General features: G+C 46.8%; 1 protein-coding gene across 3 annotated transcripts; it reads right to left on the bottom strand.

The window, feature by feature from the left end:
• Positions 1 to 258: 258 nt before the first annotated feature.
• HUS1 (HUS1 checkpoint clamp component) lies at positions 259 to 14,006 on the bottom strand. Of its 3 annotated transcripts, none has more exons than XR_012763704.1 (9): positions 13,518 to 14,006; positions 13,142 to 13,269; positions 11,866 to 12,042; positions 9,907 to 10,014; positions 8,865 to 8,939; positions 6,706 to 6,805; positions 6,205 to 6,336; positions 4,775 to 5,335; positions 259 to 273 (listed from the first exon to the last, which is right to left on the bottom strand). XR_012763704.1 is itself a non-coding variant. In XM_075418523.1 (8 exons), the coding sequence occupies exons 1-8, from the start codon at positions 13,567 to 13,569 to the stop codon at positions 5,253 to 5,255; spliced, it is 855 nt and encodes a 284-aa protein (XP_075274638.1). In that variant the 5' UTR covers positions 13,570 to 14,006; the 3' UTR covers positions 3,418 to 5,252. The 3 variants fall into 3 exon arrangements, 1 of the variants encoding a protein (XP_075274638.1); XR_012763703.1 differs by lacking the exon at positions 259 to 273 and adding an exon at positions 3,418 to 3,875; XM_075418523.1 differs by lacking the exon at positions 259 to 273 and having other exon boundaries at positions 3,418 to 5,335.
• Between the last annotated feature and the right edge of the window lie 271 nt (positions 14,007 to 14,277).

Raw genomic sequence — 14,277 nt, 5'->3', positions numbered from 1 at the left:
GTAACACAGTCTTACACAAAAGGAGCTCCCTCAAACATGGAGGGGAAAAATCCTCTCTTCTCCTTGGTTTTGATTTTTGGGTCTGGCAAGTAACCAGAGGAAGTCAGTGACTTCATATACTCTTCAGTAGCCTTTAGTAAGGGTTTCAATATGTATGTTATTTATGCAAACTAATGAGTTCACAAAATAACACTTACCTAAAATGTAGATCTGTGCCTGCACCATTTTGGGAGCTGCTATCCCATTGACTCATCAAGGAAGAAGTTGATTGCTCTGGACAAAATTTTGAGTAGAATTAGGCCAAACACATTACAGAATTTAGTCTTATTCCCTTGTTGAGCCATGTAAGTCCTTCAACTAGTGTACTCTGTAGACCATAGATGATAATTAAGCACAAATTATCCACTGTCAGAGTGAAATAAAGCCAGTTTGTTGAAGAGCATGTGTATCTCTGTGTGCATACAGCAGGAGACAGCAGAACAGAGCTGGCACCAGAGAGCTCACTGAAGGAAGAGCCAAAACTAGCCAGCTGCTCCCACTTACCTGCAGCCTCAGAGTACCTTCACAGGGAGTTCCACAGACAGGTATAAGAAAGCAATTAGGTAGTCGCTTGCAAGCATTAATACCCACTTTCAGAATACTGTATCTAAAAATGAGAATCATTTAAGTATATATTGTATGATAAACTATCACCAAATTCTGTTTCGAGAAAATCATTTGCTTGTCTTCAGAATACAATCTGAATGAAAGGATTGAAAACCGCAAGCATATGTGGAAGAAGAGTGTCTGCTCCTTTAAGGGTATCTGGTCAAGGACCTTTTCAACACAAAAAAAGGGGTAAGAAGGGAGGAAACCATAAACAAGATCATGAAGGGACACAAAACTGACAGATAAATGATAAAGAGAGGCACTGTATGTTGGAGTGTGAGAACGTTTATTCCAGAAAGGTAATCCAATGGAGCACATCCTATATTAGGATGATAAGGAAAAGGATGGAGACAAACACAGATATAAAACCTGACCAATTAGCATTAACAAAGAAAATAACCAGAAAAAAACAAACACCCTGGTCATCCACATTAATTGTTGGGCTATCAAGAAACTGCAAGCTATATTGCTTTTGGCTGGGAGAGAGTTAATTTTCTTCATTGTAGCTCACAGGGTGCAATGTTCTGGATTTGTGACCAAAACAGCGTTGACAACACACCCATGTTTTAGTGTTTGCAGAGCTGTGCTTACACGGTGTCAAGGTCTTCTCTCTCACACCGCCCTACCAGCAAGGAGGCTGGGGGTGCACCAGAAGATAGGAAGGGACACAGCCGGGACAGCTGACCCCAACTGACCAAAGGGATATCCCATACTGTATGGCCTTGTGCTCAGCTGGGGGAAAAGCAGGAGCAAAGGGACATTTGGAGGCATGAAGTCTATTTTCCCAAGCAACCGTTACGCGTGCTGAAACCCTGCTTTCCTGGAAATGGCTGAACACCTGCCTGCTGATGGGAAGTAGTGAATGGATTCCTTGTTTTGCTTTGCCGGTACATACAGTTTTTACCTTACCTACTAAATTGCCTTCATCTCGACCCACGCATTTTCTCACTTTTACCCTTCTGATTCTCTCCCCCCATCCCACTGGGTGGGGGTGAGCGAGCGGCTGCATGGGCCTGAGCTGCCTGCTGGGGTCAACCCATAACACAGGCTAAATGGAACTTTGCAGCTGATAAAGATGAAAACCTCAGGGACCAGCACCTTGGAGGCAGGTGGAAATACACAAACTGATGAGGTCACGTGCAGGGCAACAGGGAGCAGGGAGGAACAAAGCGGGAGTAGGCAGAAAGGCCTACAAAAGGGGCTGGTCAATACACTCATCACTGCAGTCCGTCCTATATCTTATGCAGCCCTTTCTTTACTATCTCTGCATAACCTCCCTCGCTATCCTGCGTGTCTACATGCTGCAAGGACTAGATACCAGCCACAGGGGGGAACACCATGTGTGGGACTGGTGCCAGCTACAGGAGTCAGACTGGGGGTGTAGGTGCCCCAAGGCTGTGGTGTCAGCTACTGGAGGGATTGTGGGGGTCCCAGTCACAGCCACTGGGGTGGGAATTGTGCGTCCCAAAAATCAGCTGCTGGGGGGCATGAGCGAGGCAGTTGCAGGGCTTGATGCTAGTGGCTGGAAGAGGATGATGGGGTCACAGCCTCTGTATCTGATGCTGGCTGATGGGGGGCAAGTATCCGTGTGTTTCCCAAACCAGGTGTGCATGGGGACTGTGTTTGCTGTCAAACTTGAAGCTGGATGAGCCAGTGAGTACGAGAGGCAAGTCAGGGCTGGGGTATTTGGCAGGCGAAGGGTCTATGCTTACATCCAGAGCGACCCATGAATATGGGATGCCTGTGGGACAAGAGTGTTACTGCTGCATGTTTGTTAGCAAGCACCAACCCAGACAAGCTAGGGAACAGGGGACCCATGGGGCAGGTAAGAAGGCCAGGATCTGGGCAGGGGTACTAGGCAGACAGTGCCAGTACTCGAGTGATCTACAAATGTATACACGATTCTGAACCTAGAAAGCACTGTGTGTGTACCTGCACTAATTACCTTCTGTCTGCCACACGAAGAGGAGGAATGTGGTTGCCTGTGCTTGTTTTACATGGGTCCTGTATGTGCGTTAGGAGAACAAAGTGTTGGAGAGAAGCTGGATGGTCTTACAGCTTAGTCCCACCAGTGGCTTGTAACTCTGTTTTGCTTTGGTGGCTTAAGCCACAACAAAAATTGTCTGTCGTAAAACAATTGGTTCATCATGTGGAACCAGCTAGGGCTGTTAATGAGAAATATTTCTTCTCATTGTGTTAGGGAGCAGCAAGAGTGAGTCTGCTCCAGGAGCGAAGAGGAACCGGGAACAGAGAGTGGCCACAATGGAGGCTAGGCTTCACCTCTGCAGCTGGGACACAGGCCTGCAGAACCAGGTGGTGAGAGCCATGGCTCCCATCCGAAGACAATCCATGAAATCCAAACATCAATTCATGAACAGGTCTGAGCCCAGGCCCACCTACAACACAGCTTAGGGGAGTACAGGATGCCACAGTCCGAGCTGAAATAGGATCTGTGGGCTCATGGACAAGGCGTTGGGTAGGGATCCCTGGTGAGGCTGCTTACGGCCACTAAGACCCAATATTGCCCTCAGGGCTCTGACAACTGGATTCACAGATGGTAACAGGTTTAAACGTGAGTAAGTATTATTTTCCCTCTGATAAGCATGTATATGTCAACTGAAGGGCAGGGCTGAGCTGCATCCTTGTGCTGTATTTATGTGCAAAGGGCAAGAAAGCACTGGGGCTGGGGAGAGTTCACCTCTGTTGGTCTCTCTAGCCACCTCCCCCCTCGACTAAGAAATGGACATCTCACTGCATACTCCTGACATGTACCAGCATTACTCCTATTTAATTTTATTTAAAAAATCCAACACATTTTCTTGCAGTTATAAACAGAAATTATGTAGCCCACATAGCTGAGAGGCCATTATTACTAGTTCTTACGCTATACCAGAAAAAGCTATTTCCATCAGGTTATACAGAATGCTTTTTTCAAAGGAGAAAATCCAAAGCTTTCAAAGCCTACTTTCATAGTGCATACTCTGTATCATGACATTTTTTTCCCTATCTCAGGAGAAAAACCAGGAATATTTACCACATACCTCTTACCATGCAATTGCTGTAACCTGGTGTATGGCTATTATAATCTTACACAGATTTTTGGGGTAATTGCAGTTGCCCATGAAAACTAACAGGATTTGGAAGATGCTTTATAGCTAGTCTGATAGAAATGGTGGAAGAAGACAAAGAAGCATAACAATCCCAGACCGCTGCTTCTCCATTTGCATCTGCAAGAACAGAAAGATTAATTGCTCCCTTAACCTCAGGGTCCCTTGGAAAAAAAAAAAAAATCAAAAAAAACCAAAAAAACCCCCACAAACAAAAAAACCCCCAAACACTTCTGACCATGACACGAGTTACTGTCTAGCAGAAACTCCTATTCCGATTTGGCAGTAAAGACTCACTCACCATTTCTAAAACAACAAGTTTCACAAGATTTTCAAAATTCTGTGGAACACCAAAGGCTATAAGCAACATGGCTGGATAACAAACACAATCACACATGGAACAAGGAGGAAAAAGACCTCAGAAGATAATCAGGAAGTAGAAGCAGGGGCAGTACTTTTTGTCAGTGAGACCTGGTCATCCTCTTGCCTCCTCAGCATCAGAGCGTAGATGCAATCCCACCATGTCTGATGCCATAACGACACAGGTCATGCAACTCTTTCCATATGGAAAATGGAAAAAAAATGTGATCCACATCTGTCTTGCCTGAACACATCATGATGACCCACATCATCTTGCCTGAACTTGCCCTTTATTTCACACACATCCTCATATGATATTCATTCTGTATGTAGAGACCTGCACTGTCCACATTAACAAGGTTAATTCAGACTGTTTGTCTCACCCTCTCAGGCCAAGAGCTAAACACATCAGTCCAAGCACTAACAGAACTACTGAGATATGTTGGAATAAGTCAGATCAAAAGATACAACTAGGTATAGATCCTGCTGACCTGTTGGAGCTCCTCAGCATGTTACACCATGTTACATGCTGGCAGCCACAGGAAGCTCCTCTGCCTCAGACACATTTCTGCCGCACAACAGGTGGCAGCATCAAGTCCATATACATCACTCTTGGAACAGAATTCAAACCAGCACCACTTTAGGAGGGATATGCTTACCTGCCCAGGCAAATACCAATCTGCCAGGCATCCAGAGGGCTCTCCTGCTCCATGGAGGTACGACAGCTTGCTCGAGATCCCTTAACTTGGAGCTGCATTGTCCAATTACTGAATACACCCAGTGGCAGCTCCAGAGGTCAATTCTACCTTTATGTTTGTTGAAGAGAAAAAAAATACTACATTGCCACCCCCACAGCTCAAAGCACCCCAAAAGCACCTAAAAATTTCAGTTTTGCTCCCTGTAACATTCAGATATGCCAGCTCCCCAGTGTTGTGCCTTTCACAGCATGTAACTCTTCACAAAAATGGCCTTCTGGATGTGGAGATATCTTGAATGATTTCATAAATATGGAAATAAAGTCCATGTGATGGCTGCATCTAACAGCATATCACATGAGAGTACTCCAGCAACTCCTGAAAGTTTTCAGACTTCATGGAAAAGGCCTCAGGTTAGAAAATGACTGAGATTCCAAAACATTCAGGCAAGTGCCGGAATAAAATACTGAAGTGAAACATCCTCATGGAGCAAGATGAAGTGGACAATTCTTTTACTTACAATATCTATAAAGAGAAAAAAAATACAAATCCAGTTTAAAGCAGGAAAAATATTTTAAAATTACATCTTCTACAGAATGCCACCACAAGAATACAATGCTTCTACCACTTCTGACACAAGGATGACTAGACATATCATCCTGTAATATTTAAGTCTTTGAGGGTCCATAAAGCATTACTAAAGAGTCTATGAAAGATCCTATCAAAAAGGAAACATGTAATCTACAGGCCTATAATGCTATACCCATGATTTAAATCTTCTTTGGGAAATTCTTGGCATCTCCACTAAATCATAACACACAGATGTTCTCAGGAAAAGCACAGAGTTATCACAATAGGATATAAAACCCTGCATAGGCTTCTGCTAGAAAGAACATATAGTTTCTACAGTTAGAAACACTAGCTGCATAAAAAGCATTTTGGTATTAGAATCAATTTGGTCCTGAATGTAAGCAAGCATCTGAGAAAAACACCCAAACCAAACATGTCAGTAAATCCCAGTTTCTCTGCTAGAAACTAGGGGCTTTAAGACTTTAAAAAAAATAATACTTCAAAATAAGAATAAAAAAATAACAACTGCCAAACAAAGACAACAAGAAGGCACCTATGATTAGTCAGTCTGAGTATTCAGCTTGATACTTATAAAAGGGCCTGGCTTTATTTCTTTTTAATGTTTGTTTATTTTTTCTTCTGCCTCAAACATCTAAGGCCTGAAGCTTACTGCCTAAAAATAGAAATATTAGAAGTCCTCAGGTCCAGTAAAAATAGTCAAGTTTCAGACAAACAAAACAACAGATATGCTGTTCTGCTGAGACTACGAGTATGGCAAACATCACTCCTTAACCGGAGTTTGCAAGCAGAGCTGTTGAACTTACTGCACAATGCTTTCGTGGGATTGACCTGCTGTCCAGCAAGCAGCTGCTGTAGCTTCTTGATGTCTATGCGTGCCTCAGCCATGCTTTCCAGATCTCTGCCTTGAGCAGAACTTTGACATCCATCCTCTGATGCTAAAAGCATAAGAACACAACACTTAGTCAAAACATCAAGGAGTTTCAACACCTATAAGGTGCTGAACACCACCTATAAGGACACACCTGATAAATGACTGAACAGCTGGTACTCAGATAGGTTGTTTTTCAGAAACAACAGTGCAAGGAAGAGAAAGCCCAGCTTTCCTACAAAGTTATCAAGGACACTGGAAGAGATTCCACCCATAAACATGAAATAGCCACTTTTGTTCTTAAGGTTTCATTTGAAGACTTCAAAGTACTTGATGATATTTTGCAAGAACTAACAGCAGGTAAGTACTGTTATCAGCATCACACTTCAGTAATGAGATCAGACAGACAAAAGTGCCAACAAGCAAGGAAACTTACCCCAGGGAGGATTTCCCAAATCTTTAAAATGTGTTGTTACAGATACTAAGTCAGTTTCTATTTTCAAGTTCATTTCTCCATTCAAGTTTGCTTCAATCACCTGCAATACAATCAATCTCAGTTTTAGGCAAGCCACTTCCGCACTCCAGAATTACAGAAGAATAAAGTGCAACCTTGTTCAAATACAAGCTTCCAGAAGCACTTCAGTGCCTTCATAGCTCAAATGTACTTTTTGAACATGGTTTGAACATTTAAATGTTCAGCAATAAAATGCATTTCTCATCATTCCTGTGTGAATTATCCTAGACCAAACTCCCTGAAATTATGAAAAGAAAGAAATTCAATTGCTTCCATTACTTTTAGAACAACTACTGGCTTTGAGAAGTTCATGTGCTGAGGAAAAGGCTTTAGAAATAAGAGACTGGAGCTGGAGAAATGCAAGGTTTCCTGCACTTCCATCCAGCTTTTCAACAAACAGCAAGACACCTACATAGTCCTTATGACATACACAAAAAATGGGATGCACCAACAGCTGACCTGCAGTTGCAGCGTTGCTTTTGAAGACTTGAAAACAGACAACAGCTGCACCGGAGCAGTAACTCCAAGCAGGACTTTGAACTGCTAGGAATCCTGGAAAAGCACTGAAAGGTTACAAATTCCATCCTGACAAAGTGTCCAACCAGAAGGAGACTATACATGATCTTACACAAATTCCAAGCGGATCACGGGATTCCTAAAGCACAGCTAAACACTTCATTTCTGTGATTAGAAGAATTCTCAATAATTTTAAAAGAGGCTCATATCACAACCAGAATCTCCTATAGAATGGGAGATGCCCACACATGAATGCTCCTGCAATGGACAAGTACTATTTGAAAGAGCTTCTCAGCCCTTTTTGCAGTACTGATCTCGACCAGTTCTACTACCAGGATGCATCTAGCACAAATATTTGTGACACCTGGTGTTTTTATTCTTTAATAACATGAAAGCATGTAGAGGATGCATGTAGTCCACCTCCTCCCTTAGAGCTATCAAAGCTATTTCAGAGAGATTTATTTATTTTCCTGCTTTGGAGCAGGAGGTAAGGAACTTAAGTAGGTGGATATGCCCAGTCTTGATATGCTGCCTCTTCTGAGTGTTGCCAAAGTTCAAGTGAACCAAGTTCAATCCCGTCATACAGCAATTCTGTGTGAGAAGAGATCCTGAACTCTGGAAACAAGGCAGTTATGCACTGTACTTAGTTGTGTGTAAGCATTTTCACTGAGGACATGGAGGAAGGAATGAGAGAAAAAATAAACCCCCCAAAAGACTGACAAAGGAGAAGAGTTTGAAATGCTAACTCTTGTATTTGCAGGTTTAACTGCCATCTGCAAAATAGCCAGAAACCCAAGGTAATCTCTCAACTCTTCCAAGCCTTAGAAGACTGAGACTGCCCCAATTTCAGGATTCTCAGTATATAGAAAATTTCCCATTTATCAAAATTGGTATGAACAGCCCCAAAATCAAACTATTCCAAAGCTCTATGCTTACTCACTGACTTTCATCTCAGTCAATTCTGGTGACTCTGAGCAACAATAACCACAAAAAAAACCCAAACTCCTCTTCTGGCCAGCTGCAGAGGGCTTGTATCAATGGAAGGCCCACCAGCACTCCAGAAACCCAGGGTGGACTGGAAACCCACCATCTCAGAGCCTAAAGCACAGTCTGACGTCCAGGAGCTATTAGTAGGACTTCCTTTAAATCCTACCTCAAGTTTACCTAAAGTTCATTCACACAGACACCTAACACAAGACTCACTTAACAGGCATTTCTATAATGAAATCACCTGGAAAGTCTCCAGCTAGCTTCCTGAAGGACTGCAATTTCTTACCAGCTACAAAGAGTGCCTTGTAGCAACACAATAGCCTGTTCTTTCACGGATTCAGTACAAAGAGCACAACATTCTGGGAGCCCACGACAAGCTCTTCAGTGTAAACCCTAAAATAAATCCCATCATTCTCTTCAGCCCTTACACAGTCTTCAGGTGCCTTTAGTTCAATGTCTGATTGATCCCAAAATAAGATGTAATACAGGGGCACCAGTTTGGGCAACTGGGAAACATGCTATGTACAAGATAAAATAAGGTCTGTAGGACACATGCCTGAAGTGCCTTAACTTACAATGGAATTGCTGAGATTCTTCATTCTCTCCACAACACTCTTCATTGTTTTCAGCACTGGTAGGTAAATACTGACCTAGAAAGACATAAGAACTGCATTCACACAAATATTTCATGTGTGACTGGTATGTGATGCATTTATTTCTCTCTTCAATTCTATCTTATTTTGGACTTAGTTATCAACTGAGTGCAGGGAGCACAATATTTAACTGAAATCAGCAAATGACTCGGGAACAGAGGAACTCTTTCCCACTGCACCAACAGGCCATTGCTCTCGCAGCTGCTTCAGACGTCCTATGCCAAGTCTGTGTTCAAAATAAAGTAGAGGCAGGTTTTTGCAGATCAGATTCTCACATGATGTGTGATTCTCACATTCTCTGTGTTACTGAGCAGTTAATAGTTACTATAGCCAAAAAGGAAAGAACATGATTCCCATGGTACTATAATCATTTCTGCAATTGCATCAGTGTAAATCTGAAACAGGAGAAAAAAATACATCAAGCTTCTACTCAGTCAAAGGTCTTCAGAATTTAAATGCTCTTAGCTATAGAGGTAACTGACATCCACAACCTCAAATAGGAGCACATTTGCACACAGACATTTCATTGCAACTCTGCTAAAAGTCAAAAAGGATACAGAGAAGATATATAAATATCAGGACATATATATCTAACTCTGCCAGGCAGGCCATGAATTTTAGAAAGAACAGATTACTTGGGCCACTTGGTACCTAAACAGCTGAAACAGTCTAAACCTGTGTGGTTTGGAGGTGCTCCTTCCTACAGCCATGCAACTCCTTTGCTCCTCCCTTCTTCCACCCTGAATATCACAGCAACAACTGGTAACCACCTGCTGTTTTTACAAGTTCCAGACTCTTGTGTCAAAATGGAAGCTATGTCCCATCCCTCTCCAAACCTCTACCCTCCAGCCTTCCCTCTTTCCTTTCACCTCCTCTCCAAAACCCACTGGTAGCATACTCTGCATCAATAGCATTCCACTTGCAACCCCCACTTTCTGTAGGGAATATAAAAACAGAGGCTTACATCAAAGTCTGGCACACTGGGCTCTCTGAAGTCATTCCATAATCTTCTGGGAATAACCCCCACAGGAATGTCATGTGTCACAATTCTATTGCTGCTTGATAACGAAGGCTTGAAGGAGAGAGAAGATGCTCTTGCAGTTAAAAACAGGACTTGAAATCTGAATTCAAATTTTTCAGACTGTTATGGGTTTGCGTGGCAAGGTTTTGGTAGTGGGGGGGGCTACAGGGGTGGCTTCTGTGAGGAGCTGCTGGAAGCTTCCCCCATGTTTGATAAAGTCGGTGCTAGCTGGCTCTAAGACGGACCCGCTGCTGGCCAAGGCCACGCCAATCAGCAACGGTCGTAGCGCCTCTGGGATAACATATTTAAGAAAGGGAAGAAAAAAAAAACTGAGCAGCAAAACAGCTGGGTAGGGAGAGAGGAGTGAGACTTTGTGAGAAAAACAACTCTGCAGACACCAAGGTCAGTGAAGGATGAGGAGGGGGGAGGAGGTGTCCGAAATGTCAGAGCAGAGAGCCTTCCCTTGCAACTCGTGATGAAGACCATGGTGAGGCAGGTTCTTCCCCTGCACTCCATGGAGGTCCACAGTGGAGCAGATGTCCACCTGTAGCGCATCGAAGGGATACCACGCTGGAGCAGGTGGATGCCTGAAGGAAGCTGTGACCCCGTGGGGAGCCCCACGCTGGAGCAGGCTCCTGGCAGGACCTGTGGACCCGTGAAGAGAGGAGCCCACACCGCAGCAGGTTTGCTGGCAGGGCTTGTGACCCCGTGCGGAACCCACGCTGGAGCAGCCTGTTCCTGAAGGACTGCACCCTGTGGGAGGGACCCATGCTGGGGCAGCTCGTGGAGAGCTGCAGCCCATGGGAAGGACTCACGCTGGAGAAGTTCGTGGAGAACTGTGTCCCATGAGAGGAACCTTCACGCTGGAGCAGGGGAAGAGTGTGAAGAGTCCTTCCCCTGAGGGACATGGAGTGGCACAGACAACGTGTGATGTAACCCCCATTTCCCGTCCCCCTATGCCACTCGAGGGGAGGACATAGAGAAACGGGAGTGAAGCTGAGCCCGGGAAGAAGGGAGGGGTGGGGGGAAGGTGTTTTAAGATCTGGATTTATTTCTCACTATGCTACTCTGATTTGATCGGTGATGAATTAAATGCCTTCTTCTCCCCACGTTCAATCTGTTTCGCCCGTGACAGTAATTGGTGAGTGATCTCTCCCTGTCCTTGTCTCAACCCTCGAGCCTTTCATCATATTTCCTCTCCCCTGTCCAGCTGAGGAGGGGGAGTGAGAGCAGTTTTGCTGGGCACCTGGCATTTATCCAGGCCAAACCAAAACACAGACCCACTCCAGGAAATTAATTGAGTGCCCCAGACACTCAGTTCCAGTTTTCCATAGGTTTCTATCAGCCTGCTATTAAGCGGACTTCCCTTTTGAATAAGGAAGAGGTTGTGAGGTATACTAGTCATCAGTATCTATAAGCTAACCTCAGAGCTGAAGAGGTGAATCAGTAAAGAGGAGTTAATAACAAAAAAACTTGGAAGAGAGCAGTTTGAAATGGAATGGCAGGACAATCAAAAGCAAAACAAAGAGCCAAACACTACACTGAGACCTCCTTCACCTAATGGCTTCAATGAGAAGGCAATAATCCACAGGAGAGGTAGAGAATGAAGGAATGGAGAAAAGCAGACATTAGGAAAAGATGTTTCAATCACATGGCTTTCATTCCTCCTCCACCTCTTCCTCGCCTTTGGGAAAATACAAAGCTGATTCTGTGTGCTACCAATCATGATGGCAGGAAAGGCTAGTGAAATGGAAAATTGAATGTTTTTTCTTTATTTAGTTCTCTAGAATTACACCAAAGACTGCCAAAGCTTCTGTTTCATCTCAGGAAAAGCACTTAATTTTTAAGAGCTTTTTCTTAACCATGAAGTTAATAATAATAATGAACCATGGGTGCACTTACTAGTTCCACAGCAACTCTGAGACAGGGACAGTGTTTGTTAGTCAACTTGATCTTCACTGCCTTGGCACTCTGGGCAGTTTTTAATGCTCTCGACAGGTTCTCAGGCATCAACTCTAAATAGATTTCATTGTGCTCTGCAGCTACTCCTTCCATCTGAAATTCATCGAAGAAATTCCCCTACAAAAAAGACAGAGGGGCAAGTTTTACCTATCAGACCTTAAGCTCAGAACTGCATGTGTGCAACAGGCAGCCCTCCTCTGCCTGGAATCACCTGCAGGAATCAAGACAGGCTGCATACGCACGAAGGCCCACTGCTTCAGGCTAAACCTATTAATTTCAGATCCTTCCCCAACACCTATCAGTCCTCAGAACAAAGGGTATGATGGGCAAGTTACACTCTTCTGTTTCCAGTTTTGGGCAGGCCCTTCCTTGTAGGTGAGCACACGCTGCAGTGACACCAAAGACAAAGGGGAGGTCTAGCCAGAGACACTGGGCCTGTGCGACCGAAAGGCGGTCCTGCGAAACGGAGTGCCGCCAGTGACCAGACAGGCCCTGAGGGACCTCAGATACCACCTCAGGTGACGGCTACCCACACACAGAATCACACACACAGAATGGTAGGCGTTGGAAGGGACCTCTGTGGGTCATCTAGTCCAACCCTCCTGCTGAAGCAGGGTCACCTACAGCAGGCTGCACAGGACCTTGTCCAGGCAGGTCTTGAACATCTCCAGAGAAGGAGACTCCACAACCTCCCTGGGCAGCCTGTGCCAGGGCTCCGTCACCCTCAGAGGGAAGAAATTCTTCCTCATGTTCAGCTGGAACTTCCTGTGCTTCAGTTTGTGCCCGTTGCCCCTTGTCCTGTCGCTGGGCACCACTGAAAAGAGCCTGGCCCCATCCTCCTGACACCCACCCTGCAGATATTTAGAGGCATTTCTAAGGTCCCCTCTCAGCCTTCTCTTCTCCAGACTGAACAAGCCCAGCTCCCTCAGCCTTTCCTCGTAAGAGAGATGCTCCAGTCCCCTCCTCATCCTTGTAGCCCTCCGCTGGGCTCTCTCCAGTAGCTCCTCATCTTTCGTGAACTGGGGAGCCCAGAACTGGACACAGTACTGCAGATGAGGCCTCACCAGGGCAGAATAGAGGGGAAGGAGAACCTCCACTGACCTGCTGGCCACACTCCTCCTAATGCATCCCCTTACCAGGAAAACCTCGCACACCGGACCCAGCCGGATGCTCTGCTCTTCGGCGACACGCGGTTACTGAACGTCCCGGCATTCACCTGGCACAGCTCGCACCACATGCCGACGCCGCCATTCGCTACTTTGTCGGAGAGGATGAAATACAGCTTGGTAACGGTGAGGCGCAGGGTGCAGGCCTTGGTCAACTTGGCGATCGTGTTCATCACGCCTGGCGGAGGGAGCAGGGGGGGTTACAACGGCGGCCGCCCCACACGCCTCGCCCCAGGGGCACGGGGGAGACACGCTCGGCCCCCGAAAACGCAGCTCCTGCTGCTGCCGCCGCCGCCGAGGCTCCTCCCGCTGCTTCCGCCCGGGAAAGGCCTCTGGGCCCGCGGCCTGGGCCTCAGGGCGCCCGCCACGGCCCGCGCGGCCCTGCCTCCTCCATGTCCCCCCGCCCGCCCGGCCCGGCACACTCACGGCTGAAGTGATTGAGGCAGGCGAGATCCACGATCTTAGCCCGAAACCGCATGGCGGCGGCGCCCGGCCCGGTACGGCGAGCGGCAGGGCCCGGCGCCCGCGATGGCTGCGTTCGCTGACTGACGCCTGCCGGGCCCTGCGGCGGAGGGAGGGAGGCGGGCCCTGCGGCCGCGGGAGTCGCCGGAGCCGGGGCGGCCGGAGCAAAGCCTCTCGGCAGCCCCGGGACTTCTGTACAAATCCAGGCATCCGTATGTCTCCCCGACCCGGTGCCTCCGGGGATTTTCTACTCGAAATCCACGGGGGCCCCTTGCAGCGGGCACCCGCCGGCCCCCGGCAGGGCCAGGCCCGGGCTCTGCCCCTCGGCGGGGTGCCGCGCCCGAGGCGAGGCGATGGCGAGGGAGTAGGGCGGCAGTCGCCGGAGAGCAGAGAGCGCAGAGCGCTCTGACGGGCCTGGCGTCCTCCCTCGCTAGCCAGACCACCCGGAGAGGGCCGGGCGCCGGGAAGTGCCTCCAGAGAGGAGCTCGCTGCCAGAGCCGGCGCCTCATGCAGGCTTAGTGCGCGGTGCGCGGGGGGCTGTGCAGGGAGTGGAACAGATGAAGGAAGCACAGAATGAGGCTAAACCTTGCTTCACCCGGCCCTGTCCGTGTACGGCATGCCGGGTTCCTGCACAGGGCTTGATTCTTTGTGGTGGTCTTGGTTGCTTGCAGTCCTTGAAAACTGCAGCATTTGCAGAGACAATTTTCTAGCGCTGTCTTCTGTT

This window comes from Opisthocomus hoazin, chromosome 4 (genome assembly GCF_030867145.1).
Source record: "Opisthocomus hoazin isolate bOpiHoa1 chromosome 4, bOpiHoa1.hap1, whole genome shotgun sequence".
In the NCBI taxonomy this organism is placed as follows: domain Eukaryota; kingdom Metazoa; phylum Chordata; class Aves; order Opisthocomiformes; family Opisthocomidae; genus Opisthocomus; species Opisthocomus hoazin.
This window is presented reverse-complemented; position numbering and strand designations above follow the sequence as displayed.

Coding starts and splice junctions, on each gene's coding strand:
- HUS1 (XM_075418523.1), bottom strand. CDS start 13,569: ATGCGGTTTCGGGCTAAGATCGTGGATCTCGCCTGCCTCAATCACTTC. Junction 6,806..8,864: donor AGAATCTCAGCAATTCCATT/GTAAGTTAAGGC, acceptor ATTGTATTGCAG/GTGATTGAAGCAAACTTGAA. Junction 5,336..6,204: donor TCCCACGAAAGCATTGTGCA/GTAAGTTCAACA, acceptor TTCTCTTTATAG/ATATTGTAAGTAAAAGAATT.